The sequence below is a fragment of the Dermochelys coriacea genome, chromosome 13 (genome assembly GCF_009764565.3).
Source record: "Dermochelys coriacea isolate rDerCor1 chromosome 13, rDerCor1.pri.v4, whole genome shotgun sequence".
Taxonomy (NCBI): domain Eukaryota; kingdom Metazoa; phylum Chordata; order Testudines; family Dermochelyidae; genus Dermochelys; species Dermochelys coriacea.
The window spans coordinates 26,224,397-26,240,208 of record NC_050080.1 but is presented as its reverse complement, the minus strand read 5'-3'; the positions used below and the strand labels follow the sequence as shown (position 1 = coordinate 26,240,208).

The 15,812-nt window shown below is 49.9% G+C and overlaps 1 protein-coding gene across 1 annotated transcript; it reads left to right on the top strand.

Moving 5' to 3' along the window:
• Positions 1-2,390: 2,390 nt before the first annotated feature.
• Positions 2,391-15,554, top strand: TGIF2 (TGFB induced factor homeobox 2). Its single transcript, XM_038369850.2, is given in 4 exon segments — positions 2,391-2,588; positions 4,497-4,598; positions 4,601-4,734; positions 12,160-15,554. Coding segments are annotated over 4 exon segments (861 nt in total). The 5' UTR covers positions 2,391-2,554; the 3' UTR covers positions 12,751-15,554.
• Positions 15,555-15,812: the final 258 nt, after the last annotated feature.

Genomic DNA, 15,812 nt, shown 5'->3' with positions numbered 1-15,812 from the left:
ACCATAAGAGAATGCCCATTCAATACTCTGGGGGCCCTTGATAATCTTTTAAAAATATCGCAGTAATTAACAGACTCATCATTTACCCCAGTAACCAATCAGACAACCCAGGGACAGCATAACTAGAATGAATCAGCCCTTCCACACCATCCCCAACGGAGTGCAACACCAAAGCTCGCCAGTCCTACCTACCTCCTCCTGGGCCAGGGAGAGAATGTGGGCATTGCAGGTCCCATGATGGCTGTCACAGACCTCCGGCAGAAGTGAGATCCAAAGGTCTCATATCCACATTCCATTCCATAATCCTGTTAAACATCCATGGCTAACAAGTGCCTACTCTTGAGTCTTTACAAAAAGAAAATCATCTCCACCCCAACTTTGCTAATGACTCCCTGTCACTGGTCTTTCTTTTCAAAAATTCTTTAATTTTAATGCAATCCAGTGAGGTACACAGAGCTCTGATTTTCCATGTTAATGGATAAAAAGTGACAAAGCTAACCCGAAGGCCAGGTTTTTACTATTCAGTTAAAGAAAAAGGTCTGTTTTTATATAGAGAGATTTTACTCAACTTTTTTTTTGCAAGATTCTGTCCCTGAATTTGTTGTTGAGAAGTTAGGCCTTGCTCCTGAAACACAGCAAACTGCTGCTCCACCCAGCTCCCCAGTGACATCAAAAGAGTTGCATGGATTCCCTTGCAGGGTTGGGGCCTTAGTAAGCCTAGAGATGAAGGAACCTGTGTGATGCAGTTTTGCTGCTGTCTGCTTCTCCTGATTTAAATGTCTTGCTGCTGCAAACAGTTATGCATACGTTTCATTTTAAGCAATGGGTAATGGTATTGAAGTCAGTGGGACTGCTGCAGTGCTTAAAACGAAGCATGTGCATTACTGAATCGGGGCCTAAAGGAGACCGCATCCTCCCAACCGAGAAGAGATGGGAGGAAAATCTGTGCTGAAAAGTTTGGAGCATGCTTGGGGAAGAAATGCTTTCCATTAAAAACAACCCAATATATACAGCTTGAAAATTGCCCACGATTTGCATAAACTAAGCACCAAAACCACAGGTATTATTGGAACATGGTGAGCTCCTCCTCCTCTCAAGCTAGTTTACATGGGTTAGCTCCAGTGCAGTTAGTCCGGATTCGCAGGCGCCAGCTAACAATCAGACCTCGTGTGCTTACACTGCCTCTAAGGTGCCACAAGTTCTCCTTTCCTTACTGCTCTTCCGCTGGGTTTTATCTGTATAATGTTCTGCACAGAGGCTTGGGCAGTAGCGGCGACACGAGTGGGCTGGCGGGTTCCTCTCTGACAGGCTAGAGGCTGCAACTTGCCCGCTGCATTCTCCGGAGAGAGGGGAGGAGGAGAGTCTCTGCCGTGTACCACCCACCCTTCCTCCTCTCCCCTCCCCCACATTTCAGATCTCATGGGGGGGGGCGGTGAACTGCCTGCGATTGCTTTGCTGCCCCTAAAACTGTGAACCAGCCCTGGGAAGGGGGGATCTGACGTCAAGCCCCAGAGGTGGTTTCCAGCCGGAGCTGTCAGGCAGCGTGTCAGGTCTTAAAGACCCATCCAACAACCCCAGACCCCTCCTCTTTAAAAGCCTCCGCAGGCTACACAAAGGGAGAGGGGGGCAGCTGTCCTCCCCGAGCCAGGAGCGCCCATCAGCTGCGCGGACTCCCCTCCGGCCCAGAGCTGGACTGAACCCGGGCGGGGACATGAAACCGACGAGGAAAAGTAAGTCTGGGAAGTTGAGTGTCTTTCGGGAAAACTTTGTGCCTGGCGAAGCGTGGCTTGCCCATCCGGCTCCCACGTTCTGGTGGGGGGGGGGGCAGCACCCCCCCTCCATCCTCGTGGTTTGGAGGAAGCCACTAAACTCTGCAGAAACTCCTGCATCGCCCTGAAAAGAAAAGGCACTGGGGGGGGGGGGGGGAGAGGAGGGAAAAAAATACCTTCAAAGCACTGAACTATGGAGAGCGGCGGAGGGGGGGGGGAATCTTTTGTTTGATCACACTTCTTGCAACATTTCAGGAGGACCAGCAAACCCGACCGCATGCCTCCCCCTGCCTTGCTTTCTCCCTGAATGAATGATCCTCTTGCACAGCACCACCCCCCCCCTTCCAGGAAAAAAAAACAAACAATCAGGGTATTTTTTCCTCTTTGCTGATTTTTTTACCCCCTCTGGATCTCCAAATCTCTCGTCCCAGCCCCGTCTTAACTCAGCAATCCATGTTTGCGGGGAATTTTTGTTGTTTGCTGAGCTTGTAAAGTGACAGCTGGGGGGGGTTGGAGAAGGGGGGGTGGAGGTTAGGTGGTGGTGGTGGTGTAGGGGGGGGGGAACCGCGCAAGTTCCTGTTTCTTTTGGAACAAAGAGAACTCTGTCTAGGCATCTGTCACTCCGGGAGAGACAGAGAAACTTTCTCCGTGTCTCTCCGCCTCGCCCTCCGAGCTCTGCTCCCCGCTGGGCGTGTTTTTTTTGGTTTGTTTGTTTTTGGGGGGGAATCCCCTTTTTTAACCGCGGGAGGGGTGCAGCTGGACCCGGGGGAGCCCCTCCCCATGCCATGGAAGGGCCGAGGAGAAAGAGGAGGTCTGGGGGTAAGATCGCAGATGTAACAGGCAGAAAACATGGAGTCCCAGTTTGTTTTGTGTGTGTGTGTGTGTGTGTGAGAGAGAGAGAGGCAGGGATTTAAAGAAAGGGGGAATTCCCCGCCCCCCGCCCGGATTCAACCCGCAACTTTCCAAACTAGCCAGCCCCCTCCCCTCACTCAGAGCTGGGGGTTTGTTCATAAACTCAGGGTTTGAAGAAAAAGGGGGGATTTGATTTTGCTTTGACTGCTTTTTTTTTTGGTCTCTTACCCGGAGGGGGAACTTTACTTGGGACACGTGATTTCTCCTTTTTGTGCGTGTCTCTTTCTTTTGAATCCAAGCGGAGGAGAGAAGTTTCTTGGGGGGGGGGGGGGTCCTGAAGGGTCTCGCTGGTCGGGAGCTGCCCGGGCGGGTGGGTCCCCTCGCACTCCCCTTTGTGCGGGGACGCGGCCGCCGGCTGGAGAAGATGTTGAACTTTTGGACACCCGGCTTTGCAGCGTGTTTGGGGCTTTACCTGGGGAGGGGGTGGGGGGATCAAACCAAGGTGTTTTAAATCGGCGGCCGCTGCTTAAACCCCCCCGCCCCCCCGGGTCTTTTGGATGTCTCCTCGGGCTGGGTCGCGCTTCCCCGAGGGGGCTGGGGGGGGGCAGCTCAGGGCCAAAGGGAAACAGCAGAACCTCCTCCATCCCGGCTCGGTTGCAGAGCGCCTTGAAGCGGAGCACAGCAGAGCGCCTCTCTGTCTCTCGCGGAGCCAGCAGCTCCCCCTGGTCCCTGGGCCACTCCGGGCTGCAGGCAGGAGCCGGCCAGGGATCCATTTGCTTTTCTAATTAGGGAGCCCGCTTTGCCATTTCCTCCTCTTGAAGGGAGGAAGGGGCTTGCCTGGCAATGGACTTGAAGCTGCTTTGTTGCGTGCGGGCGCGTTGGGGAGCAGAGAGCAGCGCCGCGGTTTTGAATGCCACCTCCAGACCAACTCTGCCACATGGCCGGGAAGGGTAATGAACTAACTGTAGGAACCAACCTTAGGCCAATTTGAATTTTGCCCATTGGGGTGCACATCAGTTAACGAAGATGTCTGCAGCTGCCCGGGGGAGGGAGAGTAGCAAATGAGCTTGGAGACTTTTTTTTGTTTAAAGCAAACCAAGAAGTGACTTTGAGTGTTCTCATGTCTGCGCTCTGCCGAGGGTTAACACGCTCAGGGGGTGACAATGGGCTTCTGTAAACACTTTGCCGGGTAGGCAGAGGGGTTTAGATTTATACTCAAAATCTTACCTCGAATTATATGCAAGATCAAAGGGTATTTCTTCCAACTGCTGTCACAACTTTGAATTGTGAGGCTGACTAACACAAGTTTGGCACTTTCCTTGGAGTCCAGACACTCCTAATGCATGGTTGGCTTCATGTTGTTTTCTTAAAGCGGCCAGTGCTGGGCCCTGATCCTGCAAAAGTTCACAGGTGTGCTTAACTCCACACACTGAGTTGTTCCAGGGGAATGGGAGTGTTAGGCCCATGTTTAGCTTGAAGCACGTGAAATCTGCAGGATCAGGGCCTTGCAGACTAAAGTTAGGCATCTGAACAAATGGTCTGTTGTACAGAGCACCCTGTAGCTTCTGTTTATTTTGCATTTTGGCCTCTAAGGGGGCCAAACGTGAACGGGTTACTGCGGGGAATACAAAGCAATAAACCCCTCTGAGGAGGAGATGGAGGTGCAGTGCCTTTGAGCTGCTGTTTGGGGTCTGCATGGGACTAAATTGAACATGATGGTTTCATCTTGATCTTTGAGCCACTCTCAGGGTTCAGATTCTGCCCAAAATGGGGCTCAGCTGAGGGACTGCTTGTTAATTTAACCCCTTTGCATCAGGCCAGTCACAAAATGGAATGCGGCATAACCTGTGCCTTGTTTTGTTTTCACTCTGCTAGGCTTTAACCAGGAGCGGTCTGCAGGCAGCTCCACCATGTCAGACAGTGACCTCGGAGAAGATGACGGGACTGCCTCTCTGGACCTGTTGCAGTCAAATAAGAGGAAAGAAGGGGGAACCTCCCGAAGGAATCGGTGAAGATCCTTCGAGACTGGCTCTATGAGCATAGGTTCAATGCATATCCATCTGAGCAAGAGAAACTCAGTCTGTCTGGACAGACCAACCTTTCTGTGCTGCAGGTGAGAGCTTCTCTCGACCTTTCCTATCCCCCCAAGAGGATGTATTTCTGGTGACCGGAGAGGGTTAAGTTAAATGCATGGCACATGGGGGTTGGGACTTGGCCCTGCCTAATAATAATTGGCAGAAAACTGCTTTGCATTTGTATTGTGCAAGGAGAACGCATTTGCAGATCTCCAAGAGCATTGCGTACTGTAATGCTTTAAATGTGGCACCACTCCCATGAGACAGGTTGTAGGTATTAGGGGGCCCATTTTATGGCGGTAAACTGAGGTGGAGAGGTTAGGCAGCAAAGCTATTTTTATATGTACACCACCTTTCCTCCTGAAAGACCCCAGAGTGATCCATAACCCCAATCCCAACACCTGCTGCCCAGTTCTGTGGCAGCAGAGTGCAACCACAATGCAAAACTGTGAGGGGGGCGGGGTTGGCGTTTTGGACTGGGTGTAACCTCTACTCTTACAAAAATTGCCTTAGGGTCTTTATTCCTATTTGTTTATAAGGTTTTTCTTGCAAGTGCTACTGGACTTGCTCTCATGAGTGCTAAGTTAAAGGGCAGATGCTGATACCTGTACTCCTATCAAATAGTGCCTTTGAAAAATTGGTGGATTTGCTAGAGGAGACAGATGAAATGTGATTAGACTTTAAGGGGGGGACAGATGAAATGTGATTAGACTTTAGTTGCAGCAGCTCCACTGGAGTGTTGTGCAGTGACACCCACTCACACCTGGTCTGAATCTGAACCCACTGTATTAGAAGAAGATGCAGCGCAGCTGGGGAGTTACTGTGGGCAGAGTGCTACTCCAGAGACTTGGATATCAGAATGAGTGTGATGGTTTCATCCCAGTAACCTAGTCTGGGGAAGCTGGCATGGGGAGCAGCAGCATCCCAGAGCAATTCTCTATCCATCTGTGCAAGGCTGGAAGATTATGATGCCTCTTTTTGAATGTGGGCTGTGCCAGGGGGACCCATGCCTTGGTCACTCCCTCAGGGTCTGCGGAGTGATTCACATGAGGCACATCTGAAGGCAAACATTGGCTAGTGCAGGAGAAGGCTGGGGCATTAATGCCTGTTCTGCACTCAGCACTGATTTCTTAGCCATTTTGGGGCACAGTTCAAGGTGCTGGGTTTGACTGGGTCCCTCCCGGTTCCCTGTCTCCCTGTGTGGTATGATGGCAATTGAGATCAGCTAAGGCATGCTGGCTGCCAGCCCCCAAACTTAGATGGGATGAGGCTGTAGATGGGGAGGGTCCCCAATCCTATGATCCAACAGAGCTAAAGCCCATTGCTGGGTGATATTTAAGCACATTCAGGGCTGACCTGTCTCTGTGGGGCTCTTTTGCCCCACACTTTCCTTTTCTTGCCAACTCCAGCTCGGACATGTCCCAGCATCATGAGTATTCTCCGGACTGTGACGCTCTGAGACACTTCTCTCTTCTTGCCCCCTGGAAGGCTTGATTTGTGCGTTCTGTGGCAAACCATATCCCTGTCGGTGGGGGTGGGAGGGGGCATTCTGCAGAGTGAGTTTGAGCGCTGCTAGGTTGTGGGATGTGCCCACTCCAGCCCTGTTAGTTTGGCCTCTCTAGAGAGGTCCTGACAGCATCCAGATCAGCAGGGTCTGGGTGGTGAGGGGCTCTGGGAAGGATCACTCTGTTGGGGCAGAGGCTGAGCCGGCTGCAGCTCCTGAATGCCAGGCCCAGAGAGGCTAGCCTGTGCTACAAACAGTGGTGGATGCAGGTGCGCGCCCCCCCCCCCTTACCTGTGCTGCAGGATGAGCAGCAGATTACAGGACATTTTGACATGTGAAGCTGCCTATCCCCCAACTAATTATTCTGGGGAACGCCCCTCCCCTTGCAAATGGTGGGGTCTTAGTCATACCCCTCCCTGTAGAGCTGGCACTTAGAAGATAGGCTTGCAGCATGTTGTGTGGAGAATCCTCTTGATCACAGCAAGAGTTGTACTGCTAGGTCCCCCGCCAGCCACCCCCCGTACATGCACTATGGAAGGTGCTCCAGTCACTGTCAAAACTAAACAGGAGTGATGTGATCTACAAAAGCGAGCATCTGTAACCTCACAGCATAAGCTCTCCAGGATTCCTCTCTGCAGTTGGGTGTTCTGCCTCCTCTCATCCCAAACCATGTAGCCCCCTCTGCTGGGGGCTCTATTCTGTATGTTCTTTGGGGCTCTATATATTTGGGATGAGTTCTGGGGCCACCCACATCTATGCATAAGTGCAACAGAGCAGCACAAGGACTTGCTTTTCAATAGCTAATCTCCAAACACAGATTCCAAAGCATTTAAAAACGTAGCCTTATGTTGGGGTTCCCTCATCTACCACTGAAATGCTGCCCCCTGTGAGGTGGAAATGGCAGCTGTCTAACAGAGGAGAGGAGAGCAGTGCTGCATAACCCTGTAGGACAAAGAGAGAAGAAACTAAAGGATGGTGATCGGTGTTTTCCTTGTAATGTGGACAGAGTGTAAGTCCCCCATCAGGAATCTGGCCAGGGTGCTGCCTTCAGTATCCCAACTCTGGTGAAAAGCGCTGGGGATCCTTCATGGCAGCAAGTGATGATTAACTGTGATTTTTTGCAGAGTATTTATTTTAAAGATGGCATCTCCAGTAGTATAGGGCTCCTCGGAGCCAGTGTACTGGTGCTGGCTTAGAGGAAAAGTGCCACCTGCCAAATAGCCCCCACTCCATCTGTAGTGCTCTGGTCTTCCTTCAGTGGCTCCCAGCTACTTGCGCCTTGCCGAAGTGGGAGATCAGAAGCCAAGATTATGCTGTTATGCTCTGTCTTGCTGCTGTCCCTATAAAGACTCAGCTAATATTATTTGTTTTCTGTCTCACTTGTAACTTGCTGGTGAACAGAACCTAAAAGTTCAAGGTTCTCAAGTCTGAAAGGTGATTTTTTGTTGTTGTTGGTGGTTTTTATTATTATTTAAAAACTGAAAGGCCAGATTTTTCAAATAAGCCAGGGGCCAGTTATCACCTAATTTCAGGGCACAGTCACGTGACTGGATGTCCTAACTGTACATTTGGATGTGCACAGTGACGTGCTTTGCACATGCACTTGTGATAATTGTGTAGGCAGCTTCTGCACAACACTTGGACAATCTGTCCATGTATTTTGTTACGGCTGACTGACACCCCCCCCCCCAGCAGCAGGGCAGACATACACTCAGCATGTGACTCTCTCTAAACTTGTCTTCCCTTTCATTTTGGGAACCCTGCAGCTGCTCTGGTGATGCTGGAGAGCTCATGGAGCTGGCTCTGTGGTGCTTGGGCCAGTGGCTATCCATTATCTGGTGCAGACAAAGTTGATGATAAGTTTGGGATGTAGGAATAATAATAAACAAAGGGTATCAAATAGTGCATAAGTGCCCCAAAGCAGTGCCTTGTGTACTAACATTGTCGCTTCCACTGATTCTTCTTCCCCCCGCCCCCATAGGTCCGTTCCATGGCGGGGGGGAGCTCTGAGGTAGCCCCTGTCACATTGTGGTGTGATGGCAGTGACTCAGGGTGTGGGGAGGATCTGAGCAAACCTCTCTCTTTGCAATCACAGAGAAAATGAAACGTACCTCTGAATGCAGGTGGCACTGGAGGCTCAGACTTGACATTTCCATTTGAACCGCTGCGAGTCGCCCAGGCTCTTAGAGTCTCTTAAAAATCGGGTTAAGTACCAGCCACCACCCAGTCCAGTGCATGTGATTATATATTTCTGTCCACCATCTCTCAGAGCGGGGGGCCAGTGGCTGGCAGACAAGGAATGTGAGAGCAGCAGTGCTCGGTCTCCAGGGAAACCAGGAAGCCATGTATCGCAACTTTTTGCAAAGTAGATAAGACTCTTGTGCCTGGTCCCAGGAAACCTGCAGATTCAACAAAAGCTTTGTTGCCTGTGAGTTTGAAATTGACTTAACACCCCCCACAGGCTCCTTCCTTACCCATCCCCCAAACAAACAAACAAATCTAGAGGAACCCAACAGGCCTACTCCATAGAAGTGTGTGTGTACACACAGCCCAGCCATCCATAATGGGGCCTGATTCTGAGAGGTGCTGAGCACCTGTAACTCCCAGGGACCTCAGCGGGAGCTGTTGCTTTTGGCTTGTCTGAGGCCAGTAGTGTGAAGTGCTGAAATCGTCAGTGATTGCCAAGCTCCCATCTCTCTGTGTGCTGTAATGGTGAATAGCAAAAGAACTGGTGCTAGGGAAACCACTGGCCTTACTTAAAAATAAGCTGGGGGTTACCTTTAAAGGGGAACGAGGTAGTTAAGGTTGGCCCCTGCGTTAGCTGGTTAGTTACAAAACCTGCTGGATACTAATGTTTGCTTGAAGTGTGTTTTGTCTAATCCAAGCCATGCTGTATGGCAGGGGTCTCCAACGTGCTGCCCGCCAGGCATTTTTGTGCACTGCCAATTGTGGCCGCCGGAGAACCGCCCGGCGGCATTTCAGGGGCAATGCTTCTTAATCGGCTGCAGCATTTCGGCGCCCACCACAGTCTTCTGGGAATACCAATATGCTATTCCCACAATAAAGGTTGGGGACCACTGCTGTATGGTATGAATCCAGGCACACAACAGCCTAGTGCTAGTGTCCAACACACAGAGTGCAGCTGACTAGAAACCGAACATAACCACTCTAATTACCTTGTTAGGGGGTCAGATCCTCAGCTGCTGTTACTTAGCAAAGCCCCAGTGATTTCAGAAGAGTGCTGTAGATTTACATCAGCTGAGGATCTGGCCCTAATTTGTTACCTGCAATTATCCTGGTAAAGCAGAGAGAAAACTCCCCTCTCTAGTTGTGCTATCCACACTGAGTTACATGTATAAAGGAGAACAAACAAGATGAATGGTACAAAGTCAATAGTTTTTTTTTTGTTGTTATTATGTAAAGGCTTTTTCTGTTGAATACTCTACATCATTGCTTATAGCCTTTAAGAAGTGTGGGTGTTATAAACGATGGGTCCCAGTCTTGCTATGACTTAAGTGGGAGCACGGGATAGGATGGGGCCTATGATTTTTGTGACAGTGCCCCTTTAAGAAAATCAAACTAGAATCTAGAGACATTTTTCTGATCCTTGAAGCCTTCCACATGCAGAACTTCAGAGAGAGCTCTCCCACAGCTTGCAAGATTAGGGCCTGTGTGGCATGAAATAGTGACTTTTGTAAGGGTGTCAGATGCAAACAACTGTCTGAAAGTCACAAAAAAACAGAGCTCTTGATAATAGTGATCCAAGTTGCAGTAACTTTTCTGTCCTCAGGGGGTATATTTTGCACAGCTGTTTAATATCATAGAATCTCAGGGTTGGAAGGGACCTCAGGAGGTCATCTAGTCCAACCCCCTGCTCAAAGCAGGGCCAATCCCCAATTTTGCTTTCTCGAGGATTGAACTCACAACCTTGGGTTTAGCAGGCCAATGCTTGAACCACTGACCTATGCCTTTGATTTGGAAGAGATCAGTCACTTTGCTTCTTACTCTTCTAATTGCTTTCTATGTGGAACACAGTGACTTTTCATCTAGCTTTTTATTGTTTAGATCTTGATATACATTGTAGAGCAAATTGAATAAATGGCAGCTGCATTTCCAAGGGGCTTGCAAACATCTACCCATGAGCCTTGCTCAGTTAGTGCACATATTTTTGAATGCTCCTTTGAGAGTTTGACCATAATTCTGCTAGTTGGCACAATAAATGGTAATATGTTAGTACCACTTTTATAGTGCACTGCAGTATTAATTAGATCAGGGGTGGAAAGGGTTATCTTTCTGTAAAGAAATGGAAACCCTAAATAGCAAACAAATCCTTACTACTACTTCTTTGCTGTAGAGTTGCTATGCACAGTTAACAGCCTCTGCACTTCACCCCAGAGATGGCCATATTTCCGTGGTGTTTGTGAAATGATTCCTACGTATATACATTTTGAGAAGTGTGGCTGGGATGAAAGGCATCATATAAATAAACTTGGCAGAATTCAAGTTTTATGGATAATATCGGTTTGTTTTTAAGAACTCTGATCTATTTAAATCTTCACAACTATGGGAAATATGGGGGGTGGGGAGCCAATTATTCATTGACTGTCGACATTGAGATTGAAAAAGTTAAAGCTTTATAACTGTTAAAAGCCACATTGTCAACATTGTATTAGCGGGCGAGTCTTGGATTGTGATTGCCCTAACAGCAGTCATGTGGAGGAGTGTCTCTTCCATGCCTGAGTGTTGCCGACCCGCATCCAGGCGGGCAAGAATGTTACATTAATCTGCCTGTATTTGTTTAACAAAGTCCTCGCATTACATGAGGGAAATCTGTCTCCAGATCTGGGATGTATGGGCCCATTGAGCTAGAGTGAGTCTTATGGCAGGAGTTGGCCATGTACAAATGCTGCATCCTCTACTTCCCATCCATCCTACTGATCAGACCTGGAGCAAGGGAAAGCATGTTGGGCGTCTTGGAAGACTCCCTTTCAGCTTTGCCCTGGGTTGGCTGGGTAGTATGTCAGAGTAGGAGACAAGGGCACAGCTGGTCTTTTGGGCCAAACCAGTTGGACCTTACTGCCCCCTTCCTTCTGCTTATTTTGAAGAGGGACATACAGGAAAACTTGTGCAATCTGATTACTGCAGTGAGTGTGGTTCTCCCAGAATGGTTCAAATGACCTTTGTTCTTACAGGTTTCAGAATGACGTGGTTTGCTAAGGGCCAATTGGCATGGATGGCAAAGCTCTCATTGGCTTTGGGAGCAGGACTGGACTCTTGAGCCTCTTCCCCACAGTGGGCTCAGAGCCATGTTAGCTGCAGCCATGCTGAACCACCCTTGTTAGCAGGGCTCTAGTTTTGTCTGAGGCAGGGCTGCAAGCGTTATAACCGCGTCCTGAATCGCTGCTGTAGAGTTATTGACGGAGGTTAGTCTGCAGCTTGGCCTGTATCAAAGTTTTGCCATGAGCCAGAGTGTAACATGGTCTTTGTGGGAGGGAACCCTAAATCCCTGCCCTTGAGGCAGCAGAGAAACAGCACAAAGTGGCACAGCCTCCCCTCTGCCAGGCCAGCTGTGCATGGAGCTGGCGCAGGCCCCGAAGTGGGCTATGCTGGCCAGGAAACAGGTGAATCAGCTCCCCTGAGCAGCCTGGGCCCCCTGGAGTGCTGGCTCCACCTCAGACCTGCCTGGGCCATCAGCAACTGGAAGGGAAGGAGGGCAGATGGCAGCAGATCAGCCTGCCCTCCCTTAGGGTGGTGCTGAAGGGAAGTTTACACCTTTCTGCTTGACTTAGGACAAGTGAAGGCTAGGGAGGTGTCGTGGCTCTGGCCGGAGGGCAGCCACATCCCTGTCATGGCTGTTCTCTTTCCCTCTTGTCCTGCCTGGCTCCGTGGTGCCTTGGCCTCTCACCCACGGGGCTGCACTGGCAGCCGACCTGACTGAGCTGTGTTTTGTCTCCCCCAGATCTGTAACTGGTTCATCAATGCCCGGCGACGGCTCCTCCCCGACATGCTGCGCAAGGACGGCAAGGACCCCAACCAGTTCACCATCTCTCGCCGAGGGGGCAAGACTACAGATGTGGCCCTGCCTCGTGGGGCTGCCACAGGCTCTGGGGGGCTGGTGATGCCTCCTGTGGCTCCTGCTACAGCTGCTGCCACCCCCAAGGTGCTGTCCATGTCTGTCTGCTCGCAGGTGATCTGCTCCCCCACGCAGCCGCTGGCCAGCAGCCTGACAGTGGTGAGCACCCATGGGGCTGAGCAGGAGAAGCAGGCCCCCTTCCCCCGGATGGAGCCGGACCTCCACCCCAAGCCTCAGCTGAGCACAAGCAGCACCATGGCGCTGCTGGCCAGGACGGACGCGGCCAGCCCCACCAGCGGACTCTTTAACACCCCGCCCCCCACGCCGCCCGAGCTCTTCGGAGAGGACTTCAGCAGCTTCCAGCTGCTGGTGGAAGTGGCACTGCAGAAGGCAGCTGAGCTGGAATCGCAGCGGCAGAATGGGCAGCTGCCCCCGTTATGGCACACAGAGCCCCAGGCTGCCCCAGTCTCCAAGTAACCTGCTCTGTGCCAGCTCCAGCTGGGTCTGCCCACCCTTCCTGTCTTCTAGGGTTCTGTCGGGTTTGGCCTCTGCCGGCTGAAGGTGTTTTTTTTTGTTTTTGTTTTTGTTTTGTTTTTCCCCCCTATTGTTTTTCTCAGCAGTGAAGATCCTCATCCCAGACGTTATACGGCCTTCTCTCACCAGGAGGGGACCCAAGGAGCCTGACGGCATTCGGACCTCCGCAAAGCAGCCCTTGTGGACTGCAGCATCTTCATCTCGGGGGACACATGACCCTTTTCATTATCATGGTGTTTGGAAGCTGTCAAGCATCCCTTGCACCTTTGATTCCACCCTGGGTTTCTTATATCATGCTGGTGACATCACCTCTCTTCAGGTGCCTAAAGGAGGTAGGCCTGGCTCCTTGGAAGGATCTTAATGGCTGATGTGGAGCGAGAGCTTTGTAGCTGGCTGACCTCTTACTAGATGACTATTTTGCTGTGTAAAGCCTGCTGACTTTATGGGAGAAAAACAGACGAAGTGTCCAGCCAAAACTACATCTAAAGGGGAGAGAAATCTTCTGGGTTTTGAACACCCAGGAGGAAAAGACTTTCCCCAAACCTCTCTGGCCCACTTCTTTGTTTCTGCCTTGTATATATTTTTGTGAATGGAGAGTTTAGTCGCAGAGCCTTGAGCAGCCCTGGAGAGCCTGGAAAGGCAAAGATCAAAGTAACTGGAAAACTTAAATCTGTGGCTTTTTTTTTTCTCCATTGAAACAAACAAACAACCCCTAATGTTGTTGTTGCCAGTAAAATCTCTGAGGTGCTGTTCAGTAATCTTATATGCTGAAAACATTTCTTGATTGACTCTTTTTCCTTAGGGAAACACTTCACCGTTTCCCTGTTTCTCGTGCGTTCCTGCTGAAGATGTGCACCTCCTATCATGGAAGGGAGACAGGAATGTACTGATGTCCTGGGAGGATACTGACCAAGAGCAGAAGAAAGGGCATTTCAGTGGGGGAGTGGGGTTGGAGATTAATCTTGACTGCGAAATAACTTGTACTTTTTTTTTTTTAAATACCCTCTTTCCAGCAGAAGAGGGAATCTTTGTGGGCGTGGACTGCCTGCTTATTCTCTTGCTGTTGTAACATTCGCAGCCTGCATGAGGCATTCCCTGGAAAGCAGAGTCTTGGTGAAGCTAGCGATGTGCTAACAACAAACTGCCTACATGCTGGTTGGAATCTTCAAACTCTTGCTTTCATCATGCTGAATGTAGTTCCTGCCATGCTGGTGAAGCAATGGTGACCTCTCGTGGCCAGCTGGCTTATTGCACAGAGCAGGGTCTCTCGTGCGCTTTGAGCCTGCAATCTCTCTGTGGCCACAACCACAAAAGCAAAACGAAAAACCTACGTAGCCCTGTGAATAGTTGCAGTTGCTAATGGGAATATAGGGTTGGGGGTGGGGTGGCGTAGGCCACAAACTGCACGCAGAGCAGTTATGAATCCAAATAGCTGTGAGTTACAGGCCATGCACCTTTCATTTGAATTGTAACTCTTGGAGCCTGCAGAAATGGGAACAACATGGGTTGAATGAACATCCCCGTGTTTAATATTGCTGTTTCACTGTAAATGTAAGTTAAATAGCGATATATACGTACCTATATATCTATCTTGAGAAACACTAATCCTAGGTTGTTAGCCTAATTATTATGTTGCATGAATAGTGATATTAATGTCAGCAGGATACGACTGGCATCCGTGCCTGATGCTCATGCAGATGGGAACTTGTGGGCAGTGGAAGGGGAGCAGTGCATTGTGGGATTTGGGGCAGTAAAGGGAAAAGTGGTAGCTTATTGGGGAATTCCCCCCCCCCTTTTAAATAACCTTTTGCTTAGAGAAAAATGGGGCCATGAGAAGGAGCAATGCAACTTGTAGCAGTTGGGAGAAATCCCTTCCCATGTCCTGTAGATAAGTCAAGAGATCTGACTTCCTGTTACCCTACACCGTGTGTGTGGTCCTTAACACCAGTGCACAGTGGGTATAAGATGTTCCCATTCTGGTTTGATTAGTGTCTCACACCCACTGTGTGCTGGTACAAAGGACCACACATGGTGCAGGGCAGGGAAAGCACCCTGACTCTGTCCTGACAGATTCCTTTCCCAGGGGAGGTAATGCTGCAGTGCACCGGCAGCTGCCCAGCCTGGGTTTCTATTCGTAGTGACGTCCCCTGCAGAGCTGTGTGGTGTTGGGTGTTTTTTGTGTGTGTGTGTTTTTTTTTTTTTTTTTTAAAAGGGACAAGGGAGATCAATTTAGGCTTTTTTTTTAGTCTCTTCTACTCTTTCCCCCCCCCCCCCCCCATGCTGGTCCCATCTATTCCTGGATGGAGGATGTGAACCTTGCTTTGCTTATAATCTCCTGGCCATCCTAGAAGGGAAAGGCCTAACCACTGGCTTCTCGGGGCGGGGGGGGGGGGAGGGGGAAAGAGTTCTCACCACCTTGTTTTCCTTCCTCTCTGCCCCATTCTGGAGGATTAAACTTCCTGGGACTGGGCTGAGAAGCATTGAGACTGGTGTATACAACAGAAGGGGGCGAGGGGGAGGGAAGAGAACTGCAATTCCCACAATACACTGCTCTATCCGGCATGGGCACCACACGGCTGTATCCCGTTTGGCATCTTGATGGTGAAGCCCCTCGTGGTTGGGCTTGGATGTTTGTGGAGATTGAAGCAACAAAGGGGAGGGAAGAATCCTCTGAATAAAATTTATGGAGCAAAAAACTACTGTAAATAAATTTTTGGGTTTGCTTGTCAAATAAAGGTGTTTTTTTTTTTTAAAAAAAATATATATATATATAATGGGCGTGCTGTGTCTTGTTTTCTAGGTTTCTAGCTGCTTAATAAATCCAGTATTTATAAATCAGGGCTAAGGCTAGGCCAGGTGATCCAAAATCTTGTGCTGAACTGCCGCAACTTTAACAAGCAGGATGCAGGGTTAAAATGCAGCTCAGATCTGAAAAGTAACCTAATAAACTGGGCATCGGTCCATATTATCCTCTGCCTTCCATATCAAATGTCCTGAATTTGCAC